The sequence below is a fragment of the Delphinus delphis genome, chromosome 13 (assembly GCF_949987515.2).
Source record: "Delphinus delphis chromosome 13, mDelDel1.2, whole genome shotgun sequence".
NCBI classification, from domain to species: Eukaryota; Metazoa; Chordata; class Mammalia; order Artiodactyla; family Delphinidae; genus Delphinus; species Delphinus delphis.
This window is the reverse complement of record NC_082695.1, coordinates 76858945-76885221: the sequence shown is the minus strand read 5'-3', so window position 1 is coordinate 76885221 and position 26277 is coordinate 76858945. Positions and strand designations below refer to the sequence as shown.

Genomic DNA, 26277 nt, shown 5'->3' with positions numbered 1-26277 from the left:
TGGGATGGGGCCACTGTGGATTTCAGCTGAAAACCTCTGAAGGGGTTGAAGCCAGGCTGGGGAGTAGTGAGATCTGCATCGCAGCCTTTAGAGGCTCCTTCTGCCTGCTGCGTCAGGAGACTGAGGACTGTCAGGGTGATTAAGACAAGGGTCGGCGGTGTTGGGAAGTGGATGCAGCTGCCGGCGTGGGTCACCGTGGAGTGGGGGCGGTGAGAACAGAGGTCAGCACGGCGCAGGGGCTTAAGCAGCTGACAGGGGATGTTGGAATTGGCCTCACCTCCGAAAGGACTGGGCTCTAAAGAGGAAGCCTGGTTAACCCCAAACCTGTTGCTCTATTCCAGTGACAGGGCCTCGCTCCACGGATGGTTTGCTGTGGGCCCCGCCGTCTCTGGCCATCGCCCCTCTACCCCTGGCTGCCCTGAGAGGAGGCAGGAGGCCACCGTGCTGCAGAGGGCGTCCCCTTCGCAGGCCATCACGTGCCCCTCTGCTCTCTCCCACCTCGGTCTGGTCACTTGCCTCGTTCTGGTCAAGTCCAGGTGTGGGCTTATCACCGACACCCCCTGTTAGAACACACACTACCACGTTTGATGCATTTTCTGAAGATAAGAGTTCCTTTTTCTTTAAGATGAATTCTATCTCAATTATGTTCTTTGGTTTGTTTGGAGTATTTTTCATTTTAATTTTGCTGACGTTCACATGCATGTAAATCGCAGGTACACAGTAGTTTGTGCTGTCGTGACTCATTGCCGGGAGACTTAAATTAAGCATGTCCTGTGTGGCTCCACGGGGAGAGGGCTCGTGGAAATGTGCTCCTGGTTTCCCCTGGACTTTGGCCGGTGCCTTTTGCCCTCGCTGGTCTCGCTTTGTGTCCTTTCACTGTGATAAGCCTCAGTCGTGAGCACAGCCGTGTGCAGAGTCCCCTGAGACCTTGCAGCGAATCGCCCACGCTGGAGGTGGTCTTGGGGAATACCAACACTTCTCTTAATTTTCCTTTTCAGTGGTTTTCTCTGTGGGTTCTTGGAGGTGTATCTTGTTTTATCTACCTGTAGCTATCAATGAGAGTAGTTTTTGATTGGGATTACACTGCTGCTGTAGATCCATTTGGGGAGAACAGACATCTTAATAACGTTGAGTCTTCTAACCCTTATAACATAATATATATCTCCATTTATTTAGCTTAAGTTTTCTTTAATCTCTCTCAGCAGTGTTTTGTCATTTTCAGCGTATGGGTCTTGCACGTTGTTTTTCAGTATTTCATGTTTTTTGATGATAGTGTAAATGGTTTTTTTCATTTCAATTTCTGAGTGTTCATTGCTAATATAGAAAAATACAATTGATTTTTGTGTACTGATCGTGCAGTGTTGCTGAACTCCACTATTAATTCTAGCACTCATTGGACTTTCTACATCCAAGGTCGTGTCATCTGCAAGTGTTACTTCTTCATTCCCATCTGCATACCCTTATTCCATGGGCTGGAACTTGCAGTACAGTGTTGAATAGAAGTTGGTGAAAGCAGACATTCTTGTCGTGTTCCTGACCTTAGGGAGAAAGCACTCAGTCTTTTAAGTATGATGTTAGCTGTAGTTTGTTTTTGTTCTCTTTTTTAATTCTTTTTTTTTGGCTGCACTTCACAGCTTACAGGATCTCAGTTCCCTGACCAGGGGTTGAACCCAGGGCCACAGCAGTGAAAGCCCAGAATCCTAACCACTAGGCCACCAGGGAACTCCCTGTTTTTTGTTTTTGGTAGATGCCCTTTATCAAGTTTAGTAGTTTATCCTAGTTTGCAGAGAGTTTTTATAAGGAATGAATGTTGAATTTTGTCAGATGCTTTTTCTGCATCTATTGGGATGATCATAGAGTTCTTTTTTAGTTTGTTAATACGGTGAATTACATTGACTAGTTTCCAAATGTTTCCAACCTTGCATTCCTGGGATAAACGCTGCTTGGTTGTGATTATTATTATCCTTTCTTTGTTCTTGAGGGATATTAGCTGTACTGTTTAGTAATGTTATTTTGTGATTTTTGTATAAGGGTCAGGGTGGCCTCATAGCATGAGTAGGGGAATATTCCCTCCTTTTCAATTCTCTGGAAGAATTTGTGTAGAATTGATTTATTCTTTTTTAAAGGTTTGGTAGAATTCACCAGTGAAGCCTGAGGTTTCCTTTGTGGGAAGGTTTCTAACTTTAGTTTCTTTAACAGGTGAAGGGCTACATCTATATCTTTTTATCTGTTTCTTTTGGAGTGACCTTTGGTAGCTTGTCTCTTTTAAGGAATTTGTCCATTTCATCTACCTCGTTGAATTGACGAAAGTTATTCATCATATTCCCTTATTATTATTTTAACATCCGTAGAGTTTGTAGTGATGTCACCTCTCTCATTTTTGTTATTGATAATTTGTGTTCCTTCTCTTTCCTACCAGTATGACTACAGAGTTATCAATTTTGTTGATCTTCTCAACAACCAGCTTTTGGCTTTATTGATTTTTCTATTGTTTTTTTTTTTTCTATTTCATTTATTTCCTTTTATTTTTATTACTTCTTTTTCCGCTTACTTCTGTTTTAAGTTGCTCTTCTTTTTATAATTTCTTCAGGCGGAAGCTGAGGTCATCCATTTAAGGCTTTTTCCCTTTTCTAACACAGATACTTAGTGCTGTGGATTTCCACCTAAGTTCTGCGTTAGCGGCATCCTACAAACTTTGATAAGTTGTGTTTTCATTTTCATTCAGTTAAAAATATTGTATAATTTCCCTTTCCATTTTCACTTTGACCCTTGGATTATTTAGAAGTGTTACTTAGTTTTTAAATATTTGGGGGATTTTCCAGAAATCTTTCTCTTTTTGATTTCCAGTTGAATTCCATTGTGGTCAGCAAACATACTTTGCATGAGTTGAATCCTTTTGAATTTATCGAGACTTGCTTTATAGCCCAGAATATAGTTTATCTTATAGCCATTCCCTGTGCACTTGAAAAGAATATATAGCGTCAGCCCCGCATATCCGAGGATACAGACAGCTGACTGTACCGTGCCATTTATATGAGGGACTTGAGCATTTGCAGGTTTTGGTATCGGGGCGGGGGGGGGCGGTCCTGAAACCAATCGTCCATGGATACCGAGGGTTGGTGGTATTGTGCTGTTTTGGGTGGAGTGTTCGATCAGTGTCGATAACATTGTTCAGGTCTCCTGTCTCCTTACTGATTTGTGTCTGCTTGTTTGTCAATTATTGAAAGTGGGGTACTGAAATCTCTGATTATGACGGTGGGTGGGTTTGTCTATGTGACTCTTTTAAGCAGACTCCGTCCGCATTCCTGTCCTCCAGCCCCACGCCTGCTCTCCTGCCCCCAGCGGTGCTTGGTGTGCTGCATGGGCCTTTGGGGGCTTCTGTGGTTTAACCTTGCTTCTTAGTTTATCTTCTCCTCACCTCGCGTTCAGCTTTCTGCCAGGTTAGTTCTCACTCGTCATTCTTTTCAACGTCCGAAATGTCATTGCTGCGATTTTCTTTGCTCACGTGGATTCTTGCCTTGAAAAAGATCTCTATTGAGATTTTAGTGGGGTCTCTGAAGGGAGCTAAGGTTTACACATGGCTTCAGTATGCCTTCTTTTTTTGTCAAACCAATATAATGATATTAAAAAACATTTGGGGGGGAAAAATGGGAATCCCAGAATCCTAACATAGTCACTCACAATTTTCTACATTTCTTTGGTTTTGTACCTGTGCATATGTACTTTTATTTAATATTCAAAATAGTTGCAGTCACGATGTAAATACCGTCTGCCCTCTGCTTTTCTTTTCTTTTTTTTTTTTTTTGCGGTACGCGGGCCTCTCACTGTTGTGGCCTCTCCCGTTGCGGAGCACAGGATCCGGACGCGCGGGCTCAGTGGCCATGGCTCACGGGCCCAGCCGCTCCGCGGCATGTGGGATCTTCCGGGACTGGGGCACGAACCCGTGTCCCCTGCATCGGCAGGCAGACTCTCAACCCCTGCGCCACCAGGGAAGCCCTGCCCTCTGCTTTTTTTAAACTATTTCCCCCTGGCCTGCTGGTGTTTCTGGTCATTGTTTCTAAAAGTTACTTAATGCTGTTGAGTTAACATTTCATGATGGACTTAAAGTTTGCCAGTGAAGTGTTTGGTTTCACATGGTGATAGATCGAGTATTTTTACAAGACTTTTAATATAGAAACATTGTAATGCAGTATCCTGAGACTTTCAGGTTGAAAATGTAAGGTTTTTAAGAGTTCCCAGGATGAGGGGAAAGTAGATCTTGGTGCCTCTGTGAGTTCTTACCCATCATAATATAAGAGCCGACATTTATTGAGTAATTGCTGCAGGTCAGGGGCTGTGCCAGGCGCTTGCCTTGTGTTTCCTTTCAATCCTTGCTGCAGGCCTGTGAGATCACACCCATATTAACCCTGTTTTCACTGAGGAAATAAGTAGAGTGTCTGACTTTTCTGTTCATCATCAAATAGGCAGTAAATGGTAGAGCCCAGGCTTTACACCGCAGTCGCTGCTGTCAACCCCGGTCCCCATCTCTTTGTGGTCTTCCTGTCACTTACAACTAATAGGGCTGGAAATACTTGAAGCTCTTTCCTCAAAACTGTTTCTCAGAAAGTGTTACCTGTAACATGCAGTGTACTTTTTATAAGGAGAAGACTAATTTTGACCAGTCTTCAGGAAAGATGTAAGTGCTGTCGTCGTGAGAATGTAAGGCTAGATTGAAATAGGCTCCCAGTGGTAGGTCCTGTGTGTCACGGTCACTTACAGGATCATTAGGCCTTCATTCGTTCAGCAGATCGGCTGAGCTCCCAGTCACTTGGGCTCCACTGACGAGCTCAGACTTGGTGAGAAGGCAGGATGCCCGTGGGATGCAGCCTTGGGGCGTTGACCTTGCTTAGTTCTCGTGGCCTCCTTGTTCCCTGCAGAGATTAATGAGCGTCAACTACCTGGGCAGCGTGTACCCCAGCCGAGCGGTGATCACCACCATGAAGGAACGCCGCGTGGGCAGGATTGTCTTCGTGTCCTCCCAGGCGGGGCAGTTGGGCTTATTTGGTTTCACAGCCTACTCTTCGTCCAAGTTTGCCATCAGGGGATTGGCGGAAGCTTTGCAGATGGAGGTAAGAGCTGTCTTCAGTCAGCCCAGCAATATATGTTCCCCTTTAGTCTGTAACTTCCTTACACGTGTCATTGTGTTAAATTAGAGATTTGTAGATTTGGCATTAGTGAAGGAGAATTGACGCAACCCCTGAACTTTGCAGTTAACATGCTTTTCATTGCATAAAAATTTAATACACAGTTAGCACTACTAACATCTTCGTAGCATTACAGGCGTACCTCAGAGATTTTGTGGGTTCGGTTCCGGATGCAATAAAGTGAATATCGCAATAAAGCGAGTCACATGAATTGTTTGGTTTCCCAGTGCCTATAAAAGCCACGTTTACACAGTACTGTGGTCCATTAAGAGTGCATAGCATTATGTCTAAAGAAACAATGTACATTCATTCCTTAATTAAAAAATACTTTATTGCTAAAAAACGTTAACCATCATCTGAGCCTTCAGTGGGTCTTGGTAATAACATCGAAGATCACTGATCTCAGATCACCATAACAAATGTAATAATAATGAAAAAGTTTGCAATATCGGGAGAATTACCAAAATGTGTCTTAGAAACACGAAATGAGCAAATGCTGTTGGAAAAATGTTGCCAATAGACTTGCTCAGTGCAGGGTTGTCACAAACCTTCAACTTGTAAAAAATGCAATATCTGTAAAGCGCAGTAAAGCAGAGCATGATAAAGTGAGGTGTGCCTTTACTGGCCTAATACTGTGTGAGTGTTTGTAAGATATTTTATTCTTTAACTTTTTGTTGTTGTTGTTCTTTAACATTTTTAAAGATACCCCTTTAACAAAAAAGGTCTGTCCTTTATGACTGACTAATAAAACTAACGTGTTTGAAGAAAGAGCTACTGTGTAGCTCTCAGTTTTTAGACAGATTCATTTAGCTTGATCTCAGTTTCCTTGTTTGTAAAAATGAGAAACTAAAAATTGCATTTGGCTTTCCTGATACTTATATTTTAATATCCTAAAGAAATATTGAATGTGAGTGCGTTTTATCTTCACAGTGAATAGAACATCTTGTGGAAGGAGGATGTGGTTAGGATGAGCATAAAATAAGCACTTGTCAGATGTGTATAACCTTCCTCCTCAGCTGCGTGAAGTAGACTTCTGCATTGTTGTCACATGGGCATGCTTAGAGAGCATCGCATGTATCTTTCCAAAATCACGTACTTTAAGGTAAAATTCTTTCTATTTCTATATACAGTTGACCTTGAACATCACACGTTTGAACTGCGCAGGCCCACTTATTTGTGGATTTCTTTCAATAAAGACTAGTACCTCATGATCTGAGGTTGGTTGAATCCGTGGATGCAGCTCTGTGGGTACGGAGGGCCTCCTGGAAAGTTATACGTGGAATTCGATTGTGCAGGGAGTCGGCGCCCCTGACCTCCACGTTGTTCAAGGGTCAGCTGTATACTGAAATATAACACTTAACACTTAGATTCTTAACATCATGATGCTAAGAAACCCCCAGGAAACTTCACTGTGGCCAATCCTCTTATAGTAAGAGTGTGATTTGAGAATCCCATTTAATGATTAAGATCAAGGGTAGATAAATTTTTTTCCTGTAAAGGGCCAGAGAATAAATATTTTAGCCTTTGAGGGCTAGATGGTGCCTACTGCAGCTACTCACATCTCTTGGGATAGCAGGAAAGCAGCCTTGTGCAAGATTTAAATGAACGGGTGTGGCTATGTGACAGTAAACACACAGGCAAAGGGCCATAGCTTGCTGACCCCTGATTCAGAGAGCCCCCAGAAGAGCCCGTGATGGTACATGGCAGAGTGCCATGCTGCCCAGATATCGGATGAGCAATGCAGTGCAGACGTGTTCTCAGGTCAGTGACAGAATCCCGACCTGCCACTTAGGGACTGGTAGACTGTGCTGTTCTCATCCCAAAGGAACCAGCCACAAATTTCATTGTCATCAATGTCCTTGATACTCTTAATCAATGACAGGTCATTGTCATATATGCTTAGCCAATGGGGCACGTATGCCTGTGAAATTTCCGACAAGAACACCGATATTTCTTTTGTAGTTTTTACTTTGAAAAGTCCCTTTATGAATAACCGTCTTATTTTTATAACAGTTTTGTGAAATATACGAGGCAGATGTTGTTATGCCACATTCTAGATAATAAAACTGGGTCTTCAGTAAAGCCATTGGGTTGCTCAGAGCCACCTCATTACTCTGTGACAGAAATAGTAACAAAGTCCATGCCTTCTCGTTCTGCCTTTTGGCTCCCTGTCTGCCTCTGTAACGTATCTATAATTCAGGTCAGGGGTTGCCTCACCCCTTCACATCGGTCTCAGAAACCCAGTAGGAGAAGGAATAGTTTGGAATTGAAAGGTCTGTGCACGAGGGCTTTTTGTCCCCGAGTCTTGTCTTGCAGAACGCCTTCAGGATTCACTCATTTAGGGCAAAGTGTATGATCCAGGCAGCCTGGTTTCCTTTCGGGTAGAAAGAAGATGTTGATAAAGCAGAGGGAAAAGACAGGAGCTGCTAGTCCAGACGAGTCCCTGAAGCCTCCTGATGACACGCGTGATTCACGGGCTGCAAGTGGCCGGTCTGGACTTGCTGGTCAGCTTGACTTCGCTCCGTACTTGGACTCCATTAAAAATGCCCTCACATAGGGCTTCCATGGTGGCGCAGTGGTTAAGAATCCGCCTACCAAGGCAGGGGGCACAGGTTCGAGCCCTGGTCCGGGAAGATCCCACATGCCGCGGAGCAGCCAAGCCCGTGTGCCACAGCTACTCAGCCCACGCGCTAGAGCCCGTGCTCCGCAACAAGAGAAGCCACCGCAATGAGAAGCCCGTGCACCGCAACTAAAGAAAGCCTGTACGCAGCAACGAAAACCCAACGCAGCCAAAAATAAATAAATAAATAAATTAATTAAAAAAAACAACCAAAAACTAAACACGTACATGGAAAGTAGGTTTGAGGGGAAGTAAATTCAGTAATCAAAATCTAGTTTGTTCATAGCAGAACTTGCATCAAAACAATTGTTTCCTTACAAACATATCCTGTTTTTGAAACCTGGATCATTTGGTCTGTTTGGCCAAGGTGATTTTTGTGTTTTTGTGAATGAAACCTTCTAGACTTAGTCAGACTCTAAGTGCTGTTTATCATTCTTTTTTGGTTTAATGAATTCCTAAGTCTTCCTCTCCACCCCAGCCCTTGACCCTCAGACTAAAGTTGGACCTAGAAATGTTTTACATACAATGACTAAATTTGAAAGAATGCTTTGTTGGCTTTTTTTTTTTTGGTCGTCCTTTTTTGACTCAGTCTTTTAGGTACAAATACATCATTTAAAGATTTTAGAAGTTGATCTTTTTGGAAAGCAGACTTCTGAGGTGGGGTGTAGCCAAAGATGTGGTAGCAGACACCAAGTAAAAGAAAACTAGGTGTCCCCCTTTCTATTTCCCTTGGCCTCATGCCCCGCCCCCCAACCCTGTCTTTTCCCGCCACGGCCCACAAGTAAGCCGAGCTTTAGTTCTGGAGCTTCATGTCAACAGCTGTAATCCTTTCTCCAGCCCCCATGCCTTGGCTTTGATGGAGTGAGGAGCAGCACACCTTTGGTGAGATAATTTTGGTAATAAGCCAGTTCTTGAACACGTAGGGCGTCTTTCTGATTGAGAATGAGGCCAGGTAGAAGGGAGGGAATGGTAACAGGATGGGACTAGGGCAGAGCAGTGGGGGAGACAGAATGGTCAGTGAGCAGAACAAGGAAACGCAGACAGGGGCTACGTAAATGGGAATCAGTGAAGTCCTGGCTTATACATTCTTAGCAGAAGTGGGCTTGAGGAGTCAGCACTCGTCTTAGCAAGAACCAGTGAAGCCAAATGAACCTCATTTCCTTTTCTGCCGGGGTTATGGGATCAGTCAATTAAAGGAAGGTTGTAGATATAGTTTATACAGATTTTAACAAATTATTGAACCAAGGGTTTCAGGGGACTGTAAGCTCCACGAGGGCACAGTAATAATGCAGTGAGTATTTGTTGGATTAATACATACAGCGGTTAGGTTACTAGCCACTGGAGGTATCCAGCCATAGGTTGAGAGGGTCATTTGGCTCCGTGATTGTAGGGAGGACACCAGTACCCAGAAAGGGATTGGACTGGTTTCTCCCAACCCTGACAATCTGTGCCCACCCCGGGAAAAAGCTGTTCTGGAAAGCTGTTTTAACCATTTGGAAGCTCAGCTATAACCTTGCCTTTGAGAAACACTGCTTTGACATCCTGTCTTATGTTAGCTTAGTACCACTGTCCTGGGTCATTGCCGGGGACGGAGCAGTGCAGAAGCGACCGCGTCTGAGCAGTCAGCTTCAGGCTTTGGGTGGGCTGTCTAATTACTGCTTATTGGCTTTTCTTTTTTTGGTGGTGTTTCTCTCTGGTCTGTGCACAGCAAAGGGCAGGGCCATGGGAGACAGTTTTTAAAGTCAGTATCTCAAAAACAAGTGGAAGAGGAATTGCTTGCTCATCAGCTTCACTGCCGGGCCGAATCCCAAGCTATTGACGAGCACGGCCGGGCCTTGAAGCCACAGGCCCCGGCGATGCTGAGTGAATGCACTCTCACGCCCTAGGTGCCTGGAACCGAACCAGCAGGGATACCGTCCTCTGCTCTTGCACTTCCTGGGCTGGCTGGCCAGGCTCTCCTGCCCGCGTGCTTCTCCTGCCCCTGTGGCTCCTCTGCAGCCCTGAGGACCGTGCTTCACAGAAGGAAGTAGGGAGAAAAAAAGCCAAATGTAACACAGGACCCTGGGATGCTCTCAGAGGCTGTTACACGAGGAAGCAATATAATATTGTCACTTGCAGCTTCCTTAAGACGCACAGTGGTCTTCCTCACGACCAGCTGCCTGTCCGCTGCCAACTTCCTTAGGCGTTTCCGTGCGGCTAAACAGTGAGCCAGAAGCAAACAGAAGTCGTGGCAGAGATTCTGATGGTTTAATCCATCCTGCTTAGCGTCCCTAAGCCTCAGGGCCAGATACGAGCGTGGAGCACGGGGTCAGTGGGAGAGGTGTGTCCTGTCCGACCAGCAGGAGAATCTTCTAGAATTGTCGGAGGTGTGTTTATGAGTGAGGAGACCCAGCAGTGAGGTAAACAAGCCTAGGATTCTGTTCCAGAGAGAGCCAGGGAGCTGGGAAGAGAAGCTGGGAAGGAGTTTGCACGTATAGATGTGGGATGAGACGGTTCACAGGTGAGGTTGTCCTGGTCTGACCTGGGGGGGTCCACGCGGGGGAGCGTCCTGTCTGCTGGCCCTGTGGCGGAGGAAGTGACCCCTGAGCCCCTCATTGGCCGGGGAGTTCCTGAACCAGCACACTTCCCAGGGGATGGATATAATTCTAGACCTGGGTCTGGGGTGGCACAAGAAGGGCATTGGGGAAGGGATTTGAATGATCTCAATATATTTTGCAAATGAAATCCACATAACGAGGGTTTGAGAAGCAGCCGTGAAGGAAAACAAACCCCTCTTGTGGAAAACAAACTTGTTTTCCTTCCTGATGGCCGAGGAGTAGACCTGTCCCGTGGCCTTGGCCACCGAGCCCAAGTGGTGTGCGGTGGCAGGGAGGACGAGCGGATTTCCCCTTAGCATCATCTGCTCTCCTCACGGGCAGCTCCCAGGCCCCTGGTCAGCGGGAGTGGAAAAAACTTAGAAGGAGGCGAATCTCCCTAGCTCAGGGCCAGCTGTTTTCTGGAATCGAGGTTGGGTGAGCTTTTTGCCTTTACTTCTAAATGATCTTCAGGGCCAGGAGTTTCCTGATTCACCTGGTGGTAGTTCTCCTCTTACAGAATCACCCTGTTGGTCTCACCACCTTTTGAGAAAATCAGGGCTGTGTTTAGAATGTCTGCCTGGCAGCCAGTGCAGGTTGATAAGGGAGGATGCGAAATTGTATCTTGTTTACTGAAGGGGTCGATGTTGTCTCTGAAATGCAGGTGAAGCCGTATAATGTTTATGTCACAGTTGCCTACCCACCAGACACAGACACCCCCGGGTTTGCAGAAGAAAACAAAACCAAGGTAAGTATGCCTCTCTGTGCCCTGTTTCGAGTTTTGAACGTAGGAAACCCGTTTTCCCATTTACTGTTTTTCCACCCTTCGGCCTGGGGGCACTTTCATCAGTCAGAAAATTGAGTTCCTTTCAATTTATGTGCTTGCAAGAGGCCTCCGAACTTTCTGGAACTTTCATTTAGAGTCTTGGAGGATGTAGCCCTATTTCCAAAGGCCATTTTTGCTAAGAATCTTCAAGCTTTAATTAATAAGGTGTTTGCTTTCTGATTGAGAGTACAGCTTGTATTTTAACTAACAAGATAATACTCTTTAAAAATAATATTTTCTCCCCTGGACTTAAATACATTTAAACACCTGAAATGGTTGCCGATCCGTTGTCTCCACACGGGGGTCTAATGGGCGCCTAAGACTTAACATTTGCAAAACGAAACTTGCGATTCCCTCTCCTTCCCCCCTTATTATTTTCCATCTCATTACCCGGCGCCCACCATTCCCCCAGCTGCTCAGGCTGGAAACCGCAAGGCCAGCCTTGATTCCTCCTCTCACACCACACAACCAGCTGACATGCACATCCTCTGGGCTCTGTTCTCAGAATTTATCCCAAATCAGACTTTTTTTTTTTTTTTTTTTTTTAACTGCACGTGTCACTACCATCCCAGCAGTGAGAACCGCTGATGTTTTTGCCTGAACTTCTCTCATGGTCTTCAGCCTGGCCTGCCTGCTCCTTTTCTTACCCCGCTGGGGTCTGTTCTTCATAAAGTAGCTAGTGATCCTTTTAAAGCCCAAGTCAGGTCTTGTCACTCCCCTGGTCAAACCCCTCTTGTGTAAAAAAAAAAGCCAAAAAACAAAACTGAAAAAAAAAAAAAACCCAAAAGATCAAAACCTCCTGTACAGCACAGTCCTGTAGAATGTTCTAGAATGGTGGAAATGGTCCTGCGCGCTCCTGTATGGAAGTCACATTGTGGCTGTTGAACACTTGCAGTGCAGCTAGTGGGACCAAGACACTGGATTTCTAATTTTATTTCATTTTAAGTAATTTAAAGTTAGAATTAAATAGCACATGTTGGTGTTGGCTGTATATCAAAGAGTGCAGCTCCCCTAGCTCCCAGCGTGCCTGGAATAGAATCCAGAGGCCTCGAGCCTTTTGGGTCCCACACTGTCTGGACCTCGGCCACCTGTCCGCAGCATTTTCTCCTCTCCTTGGCCTTAGCCACACCGGAGCCCTGTCTGTTCCTTGAGCTTGCCTGGCCTGTTCGCACCTGCAGGCTTTGCTCTTGCCATCCTCTCTCTGGATATTCAAATGGATCTTCCTCCTGTGTTTCTTTCCATCTCTGTACAGCCTTCATCTTGGAGAGGACTTCCCTGACCCTCTGTTATCTCAAGTATCCCTCCCGTGAGATGTGAATCCTCTTCCCTGGCCTTATTTTTCTCTATAGTGTTCATCACCTCTGGACATTAACATTAATACAGTGACTGTCAGTCATCCTGAGCTGAATGCCAGCTCTGCACTTTGTTCAGATGAACCTGCCTTGACACGTGGTAGGCACTCTCTGAGCAAACAAAGTGGGGGAGAAAGGAATCAATCAGAACTTATCCCCTTGAACTTGGTATTGATGTGTTTTCCTCTCTTTTATAGTGATGCTTAGTAAGTGTGAATCTGCACAGCATAAAAATTGGCACTTATGCTCCATGGGCTGTATATTTGCAACAAGATGTTTATGATTTAGAAGCTTTTTCTCCTATTCATTTCTCTTTGGCGCTGCCTCTTAAAAATTACTACTATTTCAAAGAAGTAAATTTAAGCCAAATGAATAAGGGGAATCTGCTAAGCAAATTTGCAACATTTGATAAATGGTCTTTTAGGCAGAAGCCAAAGCTGACAAAGGACGGTGATTTCCCTGTGAAGATTTGATTTTGTTGTTAAATTGGGGTTTTTGTTTTTCCTCCACTAAAATGTCAGGCTGACTTCTTTGGGTAAATAAAATTCTACCTTGATCTGCGGGTCCCGTAGGGGGCGCCATAGTGCCTTTAAATCTCCTGAGTATCTGGCCACACATGGTTATGTTAGCCTGGGGGTCTGGAAGAATCAATGGTGGCACCTTCAAAAGGGCTTTTCTGTGTCAAAGTGAGAGAGTGGCATGGACATATATACACTACCAAACGTAAAAGAGACAGCTAGTGGGAAGCAGCCGCATAGCACAGGGAGATCAGCTCGGTGCTTTCTGACCACCTAGAGGGGTGGGATAGGGAGGGTGGGAGGGAGGGAGACGCAAGAGAGAAGAGATATGGGCATATATGTATATGTATAGCTGACTCACTTTGTTATAAAGCAGAAACTAACACACCATTGTAAAGCAATTATACTCCAATAAAGATGTTAAAAAAAAAAGGGCTTTTCTGTTAATTTAGGTTCATCAAGAAACACTTGACTTTTATGAGCACTATGCTATTCTATTTTAAGAAAATATGTTCTGTTTTTTATTTTATTTTATGTTTTCAAGCCTACATGGTAAATAAAATTTATTGTTTCATGCCATTTAAGGCTTAAGTTTTGAAACTTCTAACTGGAACTCCCTTCTAAAGAATTTTTGAGCACATGTGTTGCATGTCGCTCCAAAGAAGATTTTTTAAAAATGAAAATAAAGACAGGGCAAGGTATTTTTTTTTCATTTTTTAAACTTAAGCTCTGATGGTCCTCATTGGAACTGAGACACATCCCACAGAGAGTAGCTGGGGTCTCCTTGTCTTGCTTCAGCTACTGGGCTGAATTTTGTACAGTAACCAGTAATCAGTAAACTGATTTGAAATCTAGATAGAGATAATTCTAAAAACAGGAATCAGTTCAAAGGCAGAAAACTGGAATTATGTATAAATTTGGGGAGGAGGGCTGTAAAATTATTTTTTAACTCGGTGAGCAGTAATGGTATGTCTATTTTTTTCACCTTTAGCCCTTGGAGACTCGTCTTATTTCAGAGACCACATCTGTTTGCAAACCAGAGCAAGTGGCCAAACAAATTGTTAAAGATGCCATAGTAAGTAAAAACCTTGTTTCCTTTTATTAATAGTTAACAGTACTGTATTTCCAAAAAGATATTTTTCTCAGGGCTTATTTCAAAATATAAATTATTGGGGTTTTGTGGTGAGTTAAATTCATCATATCTAATATTAGATTGTACTTTTTCTTCCCTTGTTGATTCCATGTTGATTAGTAGGTTCTGGAAACTAGTAGTATATCTTAATCTTAGGAACAGATTGATCAGTCTGAGAACTTTGGTTCTTTGAAAGGAAAATGAGACTTAACCTGTGATGTGTAAACGGTATGTACTATATACTGTGTGCGGCATGTTGTCCTCTTCTTTCCTGCAGTATTTTCAGTTTTAGATAATTTTAGGTGTCTTACTGCCAGATGTGTTGATGAAGGATTTTTCTTTCACCTTCCTGCTTCCCAGTATCCTTTTCCCAAATGTTTACTAATAAGAAAGTACCACAAGCCCACTGGGCCATCATCCTGTCAACTCAGCTAATGCACTTCCAGGCTACCGAGTTTATTCTGAGTCAGAAATGGTATTTTTAGAAACCAGGTGCTATTCTGTAGGACAGCGTATGTGCCGCAAGCTTTTTGGCAACATTCCCGTTAACCCACATGCAGAAAAGTATACATGTACAGGGGATGTCTGTAAACCTTAGGACCCGTTGAATTTAGGAAATTTGGGGACGATTGGAACGAGAAGCGTCAGGAGGCTGGGCCTTGGCCTGGAAGGAACGTCCGTGCCGTTGCATGTTCAGGCTGAGCCGAGCAGAGTACAGGAAGCATCGAAGGCTATTAAAATATCTGCAGAAGTGGGGAGAACTTTGCCCTGATTGTGTTCAAAGGCATAGAAAGAGGGCACCAGCGGATTGGGCGGACTTTGTTTTTCCTGCTTATCTCAAGTCAAAGCAAACACACTCCATGTTTTTAATGATCCGAAGCAGCTCTTCGTATTTTGGCAGGATTCATTTAATCTGGCGGTTCTCACGCTTTTTCATCTCTTGACTCTAAAGTTGTCGACAGCCCCGGAGAACTTTTGTTTCCATGGGTTATATATTTGCCGTATCACAGATTGAAACTGCGCCATTTTAAAAATATGTATTCATTTAAAATAACAATGGTAAATCCATTATATTTTAATGAGCATTTTTTATAACAAAAATTATTTTTCAAAACAAAATGTAGTGAGAAGGGTGGTGGTGTTTTACATTTCACTGGTTCTTTAATGTCTGTGTTAATAGAGGACAGCTGGATCCTCATAGCTTCTGCATTCGGTCTGCTGTAACATGTTATTTTGAATGAAGGATATAAAGTAGATCTGGCCTTATGGAGACATATAGTTGGAAGAGGAAGGAATATGTTATAGGCTTCTCAGATAATTGTGCACGTTCTTATTTATTTTTTGGGAGGGACATAAAACCTAAACTGGATGAATAGTAGTTTCTTAAAGGTTAGTTGCAATGTGAAATTGAAACTCTATCAATGAACTTCTTGTTCTCTGTTACATGTTACATTGGCCTGCCTTGCACTTCGAATGTTTTGTACCCATTCATGGTTTTGTAACATTATGCATTAGTCATTTGGAAAATATGGATTCCTTGAGTTATCAAAAAAATGACATTCATTACTATCACTGCTGATCTTATTATAAAAGTCTTTCTGTATTGGGAAGCTGACAGTCTCAAAATGGCAGATGTACATTTTCCCAATTCTTAATTTTTCCTTGAAATCTCAGACCTGAACATTGATCACAAAAGCTGCCAGTTTTCCTGGAAGCGACAGTCCTTTCATTCATTTTCTGCCAAGTATCTTCTGGATACCCGTGTTTGAATAACCACAGATTGTCAGTCCATGGTTCTTGCATGTAAAAGTAGTGTTCTGCAGAGAAAGCAGGACCTTTCCTGACTGCGGGTGGAGGAGGGCTCTTCTTCCAGGCATCTGTCCCCTTCTATGTGGATGTCACAGAATATTAGGACATGTCCTCAAGGGTTGAGATTTAACAAAACGATTAATTTTACTGCTTTATCAAGGGCATTTTTAAGCAAAACTGACATTTAAAAATTTTTTGGAGATTTAAACAATTTCTGTTTTCTTTGTGTATTTATTTATCACTGCAAGTGTGTATGGCAGTGGAGAGGCACCACCAGTGTGGTCTGTGCTAATGAGACAGCAGTTTTGCCTGTCAGTGCAAGTGTCACTGGGTGAAAAAGGCATTTAGCATCTTAGTATCATCATGACAATCGTGTTGTCCTCGTGGAAGGGTCTCAGGACGCTCAGGGTCCATGGACCCCCATTTTGAGAAGTGGCTGTTCAGCCATCCCAGCCCATCTGCTGAGCCCACGTTCGGCTCTGAGCTGCGACATGTGCTTTGTTACCCTCTCCTCCTACCTGAAGTGAACAGACACACGTCATTGTTTCCAATGTGACTGAGTTGATTCCTTCCCATGTCGCTACTATTGCCTCTGTCTTTTCTTTTCCTTCTGTTTTAGCAAGGAAATTTCAACAGTTCCATCGGCTCAGATGGGTACATGCTCTCGTCCCTGACCTGTGGAATGGCTCCAGTAACTTCCATCACTGAAGGGCTCCAGCAGGTGAGCTGAGCTGTGCCTAGGCCTCCGGACCGATGGACACACAGACAGACAACAGGCGCCTCTCAGTGAACCTCAATGAGAAAAGGCTAAAGGAAGACATAGCAACTTTACATGAGGATGTGAAGAATTTTTATTGAAGTATCAACTTTTTTCTTCCTTTACCTGGGAGAAGTAAAAAGGAAGTAGGTTAAAGCTGTAACTTGAGGAATTTAGTCTGGGAAGAAGACTTTCATGCTGGGTACTGTGGATATAGAGAGAAAACACTGTCTCTGCTATTGGGGTGTTAATCTGGGTTCTCCTCTGAGAATCACTCATCTTCTGTGTTTGAAAAATGGAAATCTCTGTCACTAGGGGGATGGGGTGGACTTGCCTGAAAGTCCTGGAATATTAGACTGGAACAATTTGCTGTGGGTCAGGCCACAGAAGCTTAGGGAGATAAGTCAGGGATTCAACGCAATCCCTGCCCTCACGGAAATTATAGTTCATCCAGAACACACACAAAAGTTAACTGCTCCTTGATGAGCCGGGTGCCGTGTTTGCTACTGGAGCATCAGAGGTAAGGCAACCTCTCTGACCTCAGGGGGCTTGCAGTCTAGAGGGAGAGACTGATAAGAATGGTGAGGCTAGTACAGTGCAGCGTAATGAGAGTTATAACAGAGGACTTGCTCTAGAAAGACCAAGCCGAGGGTGACGGAGGGTAGGAGGAGGGCAGGGAGGGGTGGGAAGGCCACTGAGCAGGGGCTGCCCCCACTAGCGGGCAGTTTATGACAAAGCGCTACGCAAATGTGCAGTCGATGTGCAGTCGACCACGTCCAGACGGAAAGTCCCCGGGACTTAGGTGTTGATTTTCCTCCCTCTTCTCTTCTCACTGTGATTCTCTCCTAAGAGTAGATGCTAGGGACTTCCCTGGCTGTCTAGTGGTTAAGACTCTGCTCTTCCGCTGCAGGGGGTGAGGGTTCGATCCCCGGTCGGGGAACTAAGATCCCGCGTGCCGTGCGGCCAGGAAAAGAAAAAAAGGACGAGCCACTACATTTCTTTTAGATGTTTTCCCTGGGCTGTGACTTTACGTCTGAAGTTCAACACGTCCACAGGAAGACTTTATAGTATTTTCCCCAGCATCCTGCCCCCTGCCTTCAGTCAGCAGTTCTGTATTCCCTGCCCCCGTGATCAGTGTTCACGTTCACTTCCGAGACCAACCAGAAACGGGCGTGTCATCGCCCACCCAGCTTCTCCTGCCCCTCACATCGGGGCAGCTCTGTCCGCCCGCCCTCTCGTCCTGGGTCGGCCCACTTTCCTGGCCCTGTCACTGCTCGTGCAGCTCAGACCAGGACACTCCGTGCCTGAGGCTCTGTGAGCCAGAGGTTGTGAACCGGGGAGCCACGCGCCTGTGAAACGTTCTGTTTGGTCCATCTGGTATGAGCCTGCGTGTGGAAATAGAATAGTTTCAAAATTAGATTTACGTTCAAAGTCGAGATTTTGGACTTTTCTTGGAGACCCAGCAGCCCAGGGTCTGCATTCTCACCTGGCATCACCGGCTGGCACGGATGTACAGGACACAGACTCCCAGCCCCTGTGGCGCGGCCCTCTGACCTCCGGCCCTGTCACCCCCTCTTCCTTCTCCTCTTGCCCCTCCTCTTCTTTCTGCCACTTTGTCATTGTCCCTCCATCCCCACTTTCCTTTGACCAACTTCCAACCTTCCTTCAAGGCCTCACCTTGAACGTTGCTTTTTCCAGAAATCTCCACGACTGGGTGAAATGCCTTGGACTCACCCCTATTTTAGCCTCTGATTATGCTGTAGTATAATTACTTTTTTGTGTGTTTTTTTTTTTTCATTCCCTTAAGTTAAAAAAACAAAATTTGACTTCATTTATTTATTTATTTTGCGGTACGCGGGCCTCTCACTGCTGTGGCCTCTCCCGTTGCGGAGCACAGGCTCCTGACGCGTAGACTCAGCGGCCATGGCTTAACGGGCCCAGCCACTCCGCGGCATGTGGGATCTTCCCGGACTGGGGCACGAACCCGTGTCCCCTGCATCGGCAGGCGGACTCCCAACCACTGTGCCACCAGGGAAGCCCTGACTTTATTTTTTAGAGCAGTTTGAGGGTTATAGAAAATGTGAGTGGGAATTAGTGAGTTGCTGCAGACCCTCTCTTCCCCTCCCCCCTCCCTATTATTAACATCTTGCCTTACTGTGGCCGCACTGTTACAATTGATGAGCCAGTATTGATACATTATTACCAACTGAAGTCCATAGTTTGCACTAGGGTTTATTCATGGCGTTATCCATCCATCCTGTGGGCTTTGACAAATGTAGAATGACATGTATCCACCATTGCAGTGTCATACAGGCTATTCACTGCCCTGACGTTCCCCTGTGTCCACCTGTTCATCCCCCACCCCCCTTCTGAACCCCTGGCAACCCTTGATCTTTTTACTGTCTCCAGAGTTTTCCTTTTCCAGCTTCCCTTTGGTTTTTACATTTTTCAAAATTATCCTTGCGCACACTTCAGAGAATCAAATTGTTTTTAAGACTCATTATGAGAAACAGCAAACCCTCACCCCATATCCCGCGTTTCACCTTTCTCAGGAGCAGTCAGGCTGTCCTCTTAGCTGGACCTTCTGACCTTCACCTCCTTATCTCTAGGCAGATACTTACGTGGCCGCTTCCACTTGATTTCTCAGTTCGGGATCAGGTACTAGCTCTGCTCTGAAGGATGAGGATGGAGCTCTCCTTTTTCCACCCTGTCCCACCTGCTCACACCCGCCTCTCCTCCATCCCCACCCTCCCTTTTTAGTGATATTGTGATTTTGGTTAGATCTGTATTGAGATAACCATCCTTAGGGCTATTTAAATGCTCTTCACAGCTGAGCTATGTAATGCGCATAACTAATTTTCCTTTCTTATACAACCTTTTGTTTTCCCTGAAACTATTGTTGGCCTTTTTTATGTATTATTTCTGTGTATTATTCCTAATAACTGTCTTCATCTCCTCTCAGAAGTATCAGATACTCTGTCAGTTTCACCACTGGAAGGAATGCCTCCTGGTGCCTTCTGACCTGCCTGTCAGGAGTGGCTGCCCCCAGTCAGGTGCTTAGCTGACCGCGGCCTCCCCTTCACGGTCATCCTGGGGGACCCGTCTGCCTCTCTTGGGTATTGGGTCCCCTGCCTTCTGCGTCACAGGACATTGCCTTTCTTTGTTGACACCGCTCTCTTTGGCTGTTTACCTCTTCTGGTAGCTTCCTAAAAAAAGGGTGCTGGGGAGGCAAATTTTTTGAGGCTTTGTGTATCTGAAACTATTTCTTTTTAAAATTTCCACGTACAGGTGTTGTAGTGAGAGTTCTTTAGTGGAAAGAGTGAAAATTAATGGATATGGTTAATTGCTGTCTTAACCCTGAAATAGTAATTGCCCTCTTTCAGTTGGTTGTCTGCCCTGGTACGGAGTGCGTGGTGGAGGCCGGCCCTGGGCTTTCTCACCACAGTGCTCTCAGCACCTAGTGTAGGGTCTGCCTTTTATGATCAGAACATAAACCTTAAACCAAAAAGCCTTGATTGTAGCTTGGTTACTTGAGGTGCTGCACTGGATCTACCCTAGCTCAGAGAACCCCAAGACTACTAAGAATCCCTATTTTGTTCTTTGTATAATTTGCATATATTAACTGGACAAATGTTTTGTCGTTACCTGTCTGGCAGGCCCTGTGCTGCCCAGTGGCTCAGAGCAGACAACTTCTGTTCTCCGTGTTCTGCTGGCACTTACAAAGTTTTCCTTACACGTACTCATCCTTGGAGCGGATTGGAAGATGCGTCTTAGAAACTATTTATCAGAGACATAGCCTAAAATCCCTTGACATGGATGATTGTGTCGTCCTGTTGCATGAGCTCAAAGGTCTCTTTGTCTTGCAGGTAGTCACCATGGGCCTCTTCCGTACGATTGCTTTGTTTTACCTTGGAAGCTTCGACAGTATAGTTCGTCGCTGCATGATGCAGAGAGCGAAATCTGAAATTGCAGACAAAACTGCCTAATTCTTATCCCTTGGAAAAAGACTTTCTAAATAATTTGACCAGCTTGCTGCTAAACGGGACGCAGTTTTTGGCCTGCAGACATTCATGTCTTGCTTTCGAATCTGTGAGGTTGGACCAGTGCTCTTCAGAAACCTGGCTGCAAGCAGGGGGATAGACGTTCAACTCCAGAGAATATTATTAATACTATGCAAATTTGGAGCAGGAGACCACTTGATTCTCCGAGGCGGAGAAGTGATGGTAAGGGAATTCATAGCGTGTGAGCAGGGTAAATGACAGGATTCCAGAGTGATCACTGAAAATTTTTTTCTATTTATTCTTTTTTTTCCCTGGTAGAGATCAAGTCCAGAAATGTACTTTCCAAGCACTTTTTTTAACCTTTCATGAGAGGCAGTTTATGGGTTCCTGGGGCCTTTTTCTTTTTTTTCTTTTTAACTTGGTGTATTTTATTCCAGATGCATTTTATACATTGCCGCTGTGTCTGAGTGCATAGTAACGTCCCTCACTTACTCTGTTGCTGGTGGACTCTCGTGGCTTCTCTCTCTTTGATCCCATAAAACTACAAGGGGGATGGGAGAGGGCAATGCAGTGGAACAAAGGAGATAAATATTTTCCAGTCGGAAAAAATAATGCTTTCTTGTCTTCTTTAGACTCAAATGCTTAGGGCACTGTTCATTTTTCATTCACTGGGAAAGGCAGGCTCCTAAAATGTTTTCTGAAGAGAAGTCAAATCTTAGAAGCTTAAAAGTTTACAATTTCTTCAATAGCCATGATGACCTGAAGCTCACCCATGCCATTGTAGTGTCTTATTCTTCCCATGTCTTCCTTTCCAATTTTGCTTATACTGCTATAATATTTTTGTAAAAAAAAAAAGAGAAGACCAGTTTTTTTGACTTGACTTTTTAAATTAATTAATGAATTTATTAAAGCAAATGAAAAACTTAGAAAGCGTGACCTTTGTCTCCTCGTAGCATATATGTAGCTTTTAAGAAAGGGTGATGATAGCATGTTTCAGTTTTATTCATTAAGAAAAAACATGTAGGACGACAAGACCGATGTTGAAGATACTCGTTTTTGAAATAAAATGATCACCCTGTTCTTCCTATGACTCTCCCACTGACCCTGAGAACATCCTCTCTGTACCACATGTTAAGAAAGCCCAGCCATCACTCTCACCGTAGAGACCTGGGAATCCCGTTGGTCCCCTGAGTTTTGTTTCGAGATGCCAGGCTCCGTTGTCCATTGGTTGGATTTCCACAGCAAGTGCCTCTGTTGAGTTTTAGCCACCGCCACCTGCTTTGCTCTGTCATTGTATGTGTTCCTCTGACTTGAGGGCAGTCACCTCCATTGTAACGCTGTGTCCCCTCCCCTCTGCATACACAGTAAGTTTATACATTACCACCTTCCAGTTCCTTTTGGGGAGGAAAGACCACTGCTTTTGAAGAAGAAACTTTTTTTTATTGTTTAAAAAAAACAACACAAAAGGTTGTTTCGGTAACAGTACAAAACAATACAATTCTACAAAAGATTAAAGACCTAAAAATTATTGCAAATCTTTTTTGCTTTTGAGTTTTTGAACTCTTGACTTTAAAATGACTTAATTTTTACAAAGTAGGATGTCTAATGGCTTTAATCCATGGTGTCTTTTTAAAAGACATGAGAATGGCACATTTTCAAACACTGACAAAGACAGAAGAAATTATTATTTAATATATAAGGTGCTTGGGATGACTTCATTGCAGTTTATGGGAGTGGTTTGAACCCATAATGGTTTCATGAATCTTTCAGCCTTAGAGAGCCATCATCTGCAACGTTGAGTCATATCGGGCAGCCTCTGAAAGGGAGTAAAGGCTGTGTTCTCCTAATTCATGGATACAAATTAATAGCTGGGTGCTTCTCAATTTTATTCTTTTCTCATAAATGTTTCTCGAATGTTGGCATCTTCTACTGAAGGTCTATATTAAAATCTAGTCCCAGGTGATGCCTCATTTAATAAAATTAACTATTTTGCAATAGTTATTTCAATATACATTTCTCAAGGTATCCTCAGAGAGAACACTGTGACTCCAGGTCACCTACTGCATTAACAAATTTGCAATGCCCTGTTCCACGGTGGGGAGATATCCCCAACCCAAATGAAGCTCAGGCATGAGAGCAGATCTGTGGAGGTTATAGTATCAGGGAATGGGGCTGCTTTGTCAGAGACGGCAAAGGTCTACATTCTTATAACCAAAAAGCTTTGAAAACTGAGGTGTTCCTTTTTTTCTCCCTAAATTTGGTGCCATAATTCATTTGGTAGCAAAACCTGACTTGAACTGACTTGAGATTATTATAGTTTTTATTTATGCCACTCCATGGGCTGTTCATTAATTTTGTCCGAAGAAATACCAATGAGTTTGACTTACAGGGATTGCCCCAGACTCTGTGGAGATGTTTTGTAATATCCAGTATATGCCCCATACTACCTTTTTAAATGCAAAAAAAAAAAAAATGATGAATTCTGAAACACATCTGACCTGAAGGGCTTTGGATGAGGGATTGTGGACACTTAAGCAGCATCACATAACGATCTGGCTTCATCCAAACCATGAAAATATTACAAGGCAAATTCTATTTTTTATCCTTTTTGGCTCAATTCTTGTACAACCTTTTTTTATACCGACTTGCTTTTTGCTCAGGGGAAGAAGAGAAAGCCTGAGTCAGATTGTTAGGGAAACTACTGGCTTTTTTTTAAGGATTGCATTGATTCCACACTTTCTATTGTACCCAGAAGTGGGTATGTCTTACTTGTGGCAGAAGAAGTTCAATCATAATTCTGTTGAAATGTGGGTTCTCTCTGTGTGAGACATAGGTTATTATGTGAGTTTCAGTTCCAAGTGTCTGCCTCTGCTAGGTTGGGGTGTACTGTTTTATTATAATGTATTTGTGAGTATATTTATTTTAAAATGCTTAACGTTACTCAGCCTTAGAAATTCCAAAATATGTTCAAGGACCCTCTATCATTGAAAAAGGTGTAGAAACAATTCTCATTTATTTTTACAAAAACAAAGTCAAGAGAGTTGTTCTTTATGTTTTAAAATTTAACTTTCACACCTGAAAGGAGAAGAAACTAAAAATGCTGTTAGTGATGGTCCCTTTATACGAACACATATATGTTTAATTATGTCTCTATTTGGATCTGTTAAGCCATATGTTGTTGATTCTTAGAAGTAAACATTTGAGAGACCATTTCTAATATTTAGATGACAAGAGCATTTTGATCACAGTTGCTTAGATGCAAAGAATTGTATGTCTTTGTCTTTCTAGAAGTCAATACCATAATAATTTTTTTTCTTACTGAATTGTATCATCAACAGATTTAATTTTATTACATCATATTCCACTTTAAACGTGTCTTAACTCACTTGAGGACACTTAAAAGATTCACACTTTTTGACATAAAATGTTTTGAATCTTTCTCATTTCCTTATCTTCTTAGTGACTCAGCTTTGAAAAAATACCTACTAACCATAACCTTCCATATTCTGGACTAAATCTTGTTTAGTTCAGACCAGTGATGGCAGATTTGGTATTTTGAAGAGGAGGTAATAGCTATTATATTTTACACTTGCTTGATATGACAACTCTAAAGACATTTTTAAACTGTTAAGAGTGCCTATGGCTATTTTGATATATATTAGAACCTGTGTTTGCTACTTTAGAAGCTTTTGTGGCAGAATTGTAACCTGATTTTCATATCTTGTATTTCTGAATCACAACAAGAAATAAATGGGGAACACGCTTTACAGATTCAAAAACTTCTTTTTTAGCAATGTCCATTTTTTTAAAGAGATGTTTAAACAAAACACAAACCTCTTTCATAATGTTATCCTAACCTTGCATCTTAAACACTTGACAAGGCTTGATTTATATCACTTTTTTAGGAAGTAATATGTTCACGGTAAGTATTTCGTATTCTGAGCCCTCGTTTCAAATGTGTTCAGTGTTTGTTTGACTCCAGTGTGGGATATATGAGTCAAAGAGTAAGAAATGTGGAATTTAATAAAATTTCTTAAGTAATTATGTTTCATACACAAATAAATTGATTTCCCATACTTTAAACCTTCATATTCCAACAATGAAATATCTCCTAGACTCTTGAAGGGCATAGAAGAGAGATACGGGAAAGGACACGCCTTAGTATTTATTTCTCCGTCCTTAAGTAGAAAAATTTTGGTCACATTGAGAAGAGATGCTTTGGATGTCTTGATTGGCAAACTTAACCTGTCTTTAAATTTGAGCAACTTATATATGTAAATGGTATAGATATCACTTCTATAATTTTTTATGTTTGGACGTTTAAAAAGAGAAACATTTCCTGACCTCTGTTCCACTCCTGATTTTATACACCCCATTTTTCCTCCTTCAACATGTATTTATTGAGTGCTTGTGACGAGCTCGGTATCCAGGCGCCAGGGATATGACTTTGCATAAACAATCTGTCCCTCCCTCGTGGCAATTACATTTCTTATTTCCCTCCCCCCTTCGTCCCTCTGAAGGCTCTTACAAGCCTTACGAGAGGAAGGGGAACCACTCCCCATTCCTTTCTTCAGGCCTCTGAATTTTATGCCACAATTATTTGAATGCCAGGCACTATTCTAGGCTGGGAATGCACAAAGGCAAATATGGTCCCTGCCCTCAAATAGTTTATAATCTAGGGAGAAAGACACACGTCAGAAATTACATGGTGATCCAACAATAGCTATGATTAAGGTATCATAACATTTGAAAACGTAACCCGTGCTAGTCACTGTTGTGAGTGCTTTGCATTTTACTCATTTAAATCATCCACTAACCCTACCAGTGGTACCTTTATATCCCCATGTTATAAATGAGGGCACAGGCACAGAGCGGGTGTAAGTAACTAGGTTAGGGTCGCGGCTGCAAAGCGATGAAGCCAGGATCCACACCAGTTTTCTGTCTTCGAAGCTCCTAGCCTGCGTACGAAACCTCTTCTAATGGCATAAGTGGAATCCTAGGACTGCCCAGGATAGTCGGGAATGATCTCACAGTGGAGAAAGTTGTTGAGGTAAACCTTGAGGGATGAGTATGAATTTGCCACAGGAAAGTCGGGTTCCTTTCAGGGAGATGAGCAGATGTGCAAAGGCAAAAGACATGCGAGATCTTGGCGTATTCCAGAAAGCACATAGAGGTGATGTGGCTACAAGAAGGGAAAGTGGAAGGATTGGGTGGGTGTCCAGGGGGTATGCTTGGGTCACATCATCCCATGCACAGGAGTTGAGATTTCGGCCTCTGAAGAGCTTTGAGCAGAAATATGAAATGGCAAGATTTAGAAAGATCATGGTTCCCTTTGAAATTCAGGCGTTGCTGAGCCCTTGCGCCTTGGAATAAACATTTCTCATTACTTTGGAAAAAAACATATTAAGATAGAAGATAAACATATTGTTAAGGGTTGAATTGTGTGTCCTCAAAAGATGTTGATGTCCTAATCCCCAGTACCTGTGGATGTGACCTTATTTGGGAA

At 43.3% G+C, this 26277-nt stretch overlaps 1 protein-coding gene across 1 annotated transcript in view; it reads left to right on the top strand.

The window, feature by feature from the left end:
• The window catches only part of KDSR (3-ketodihydrosphingosine reductase), a 39097-nt gene extending 14547 nt beyond the window's left edge, over positions 1-24550 (top strand). The window contains exons 6-10 of the mRNA XM_060029179.1: positions 4917-5108; positions 11041-11124; positions 14064-14147; positions 16633-16734; positions 20637-24550. Of these exons, the coding sequence (XP_059885162.1) occupies positions 4917-5108; positions 11041-11124; positions 14064-14147; positions 16633-16734; positions 20637-20756 (582 nt within the window). The 3' untranslated portion in view covers positions 20757-24550. The remainder of the gene's footprint in view (positions 1-4916; positions 5109-11040; positions 11125-14063; positions 14148-16632; positions 16735-20636) is intronic.
• Positions 24551-26277: the final 1727 nt, after the last annotated feature.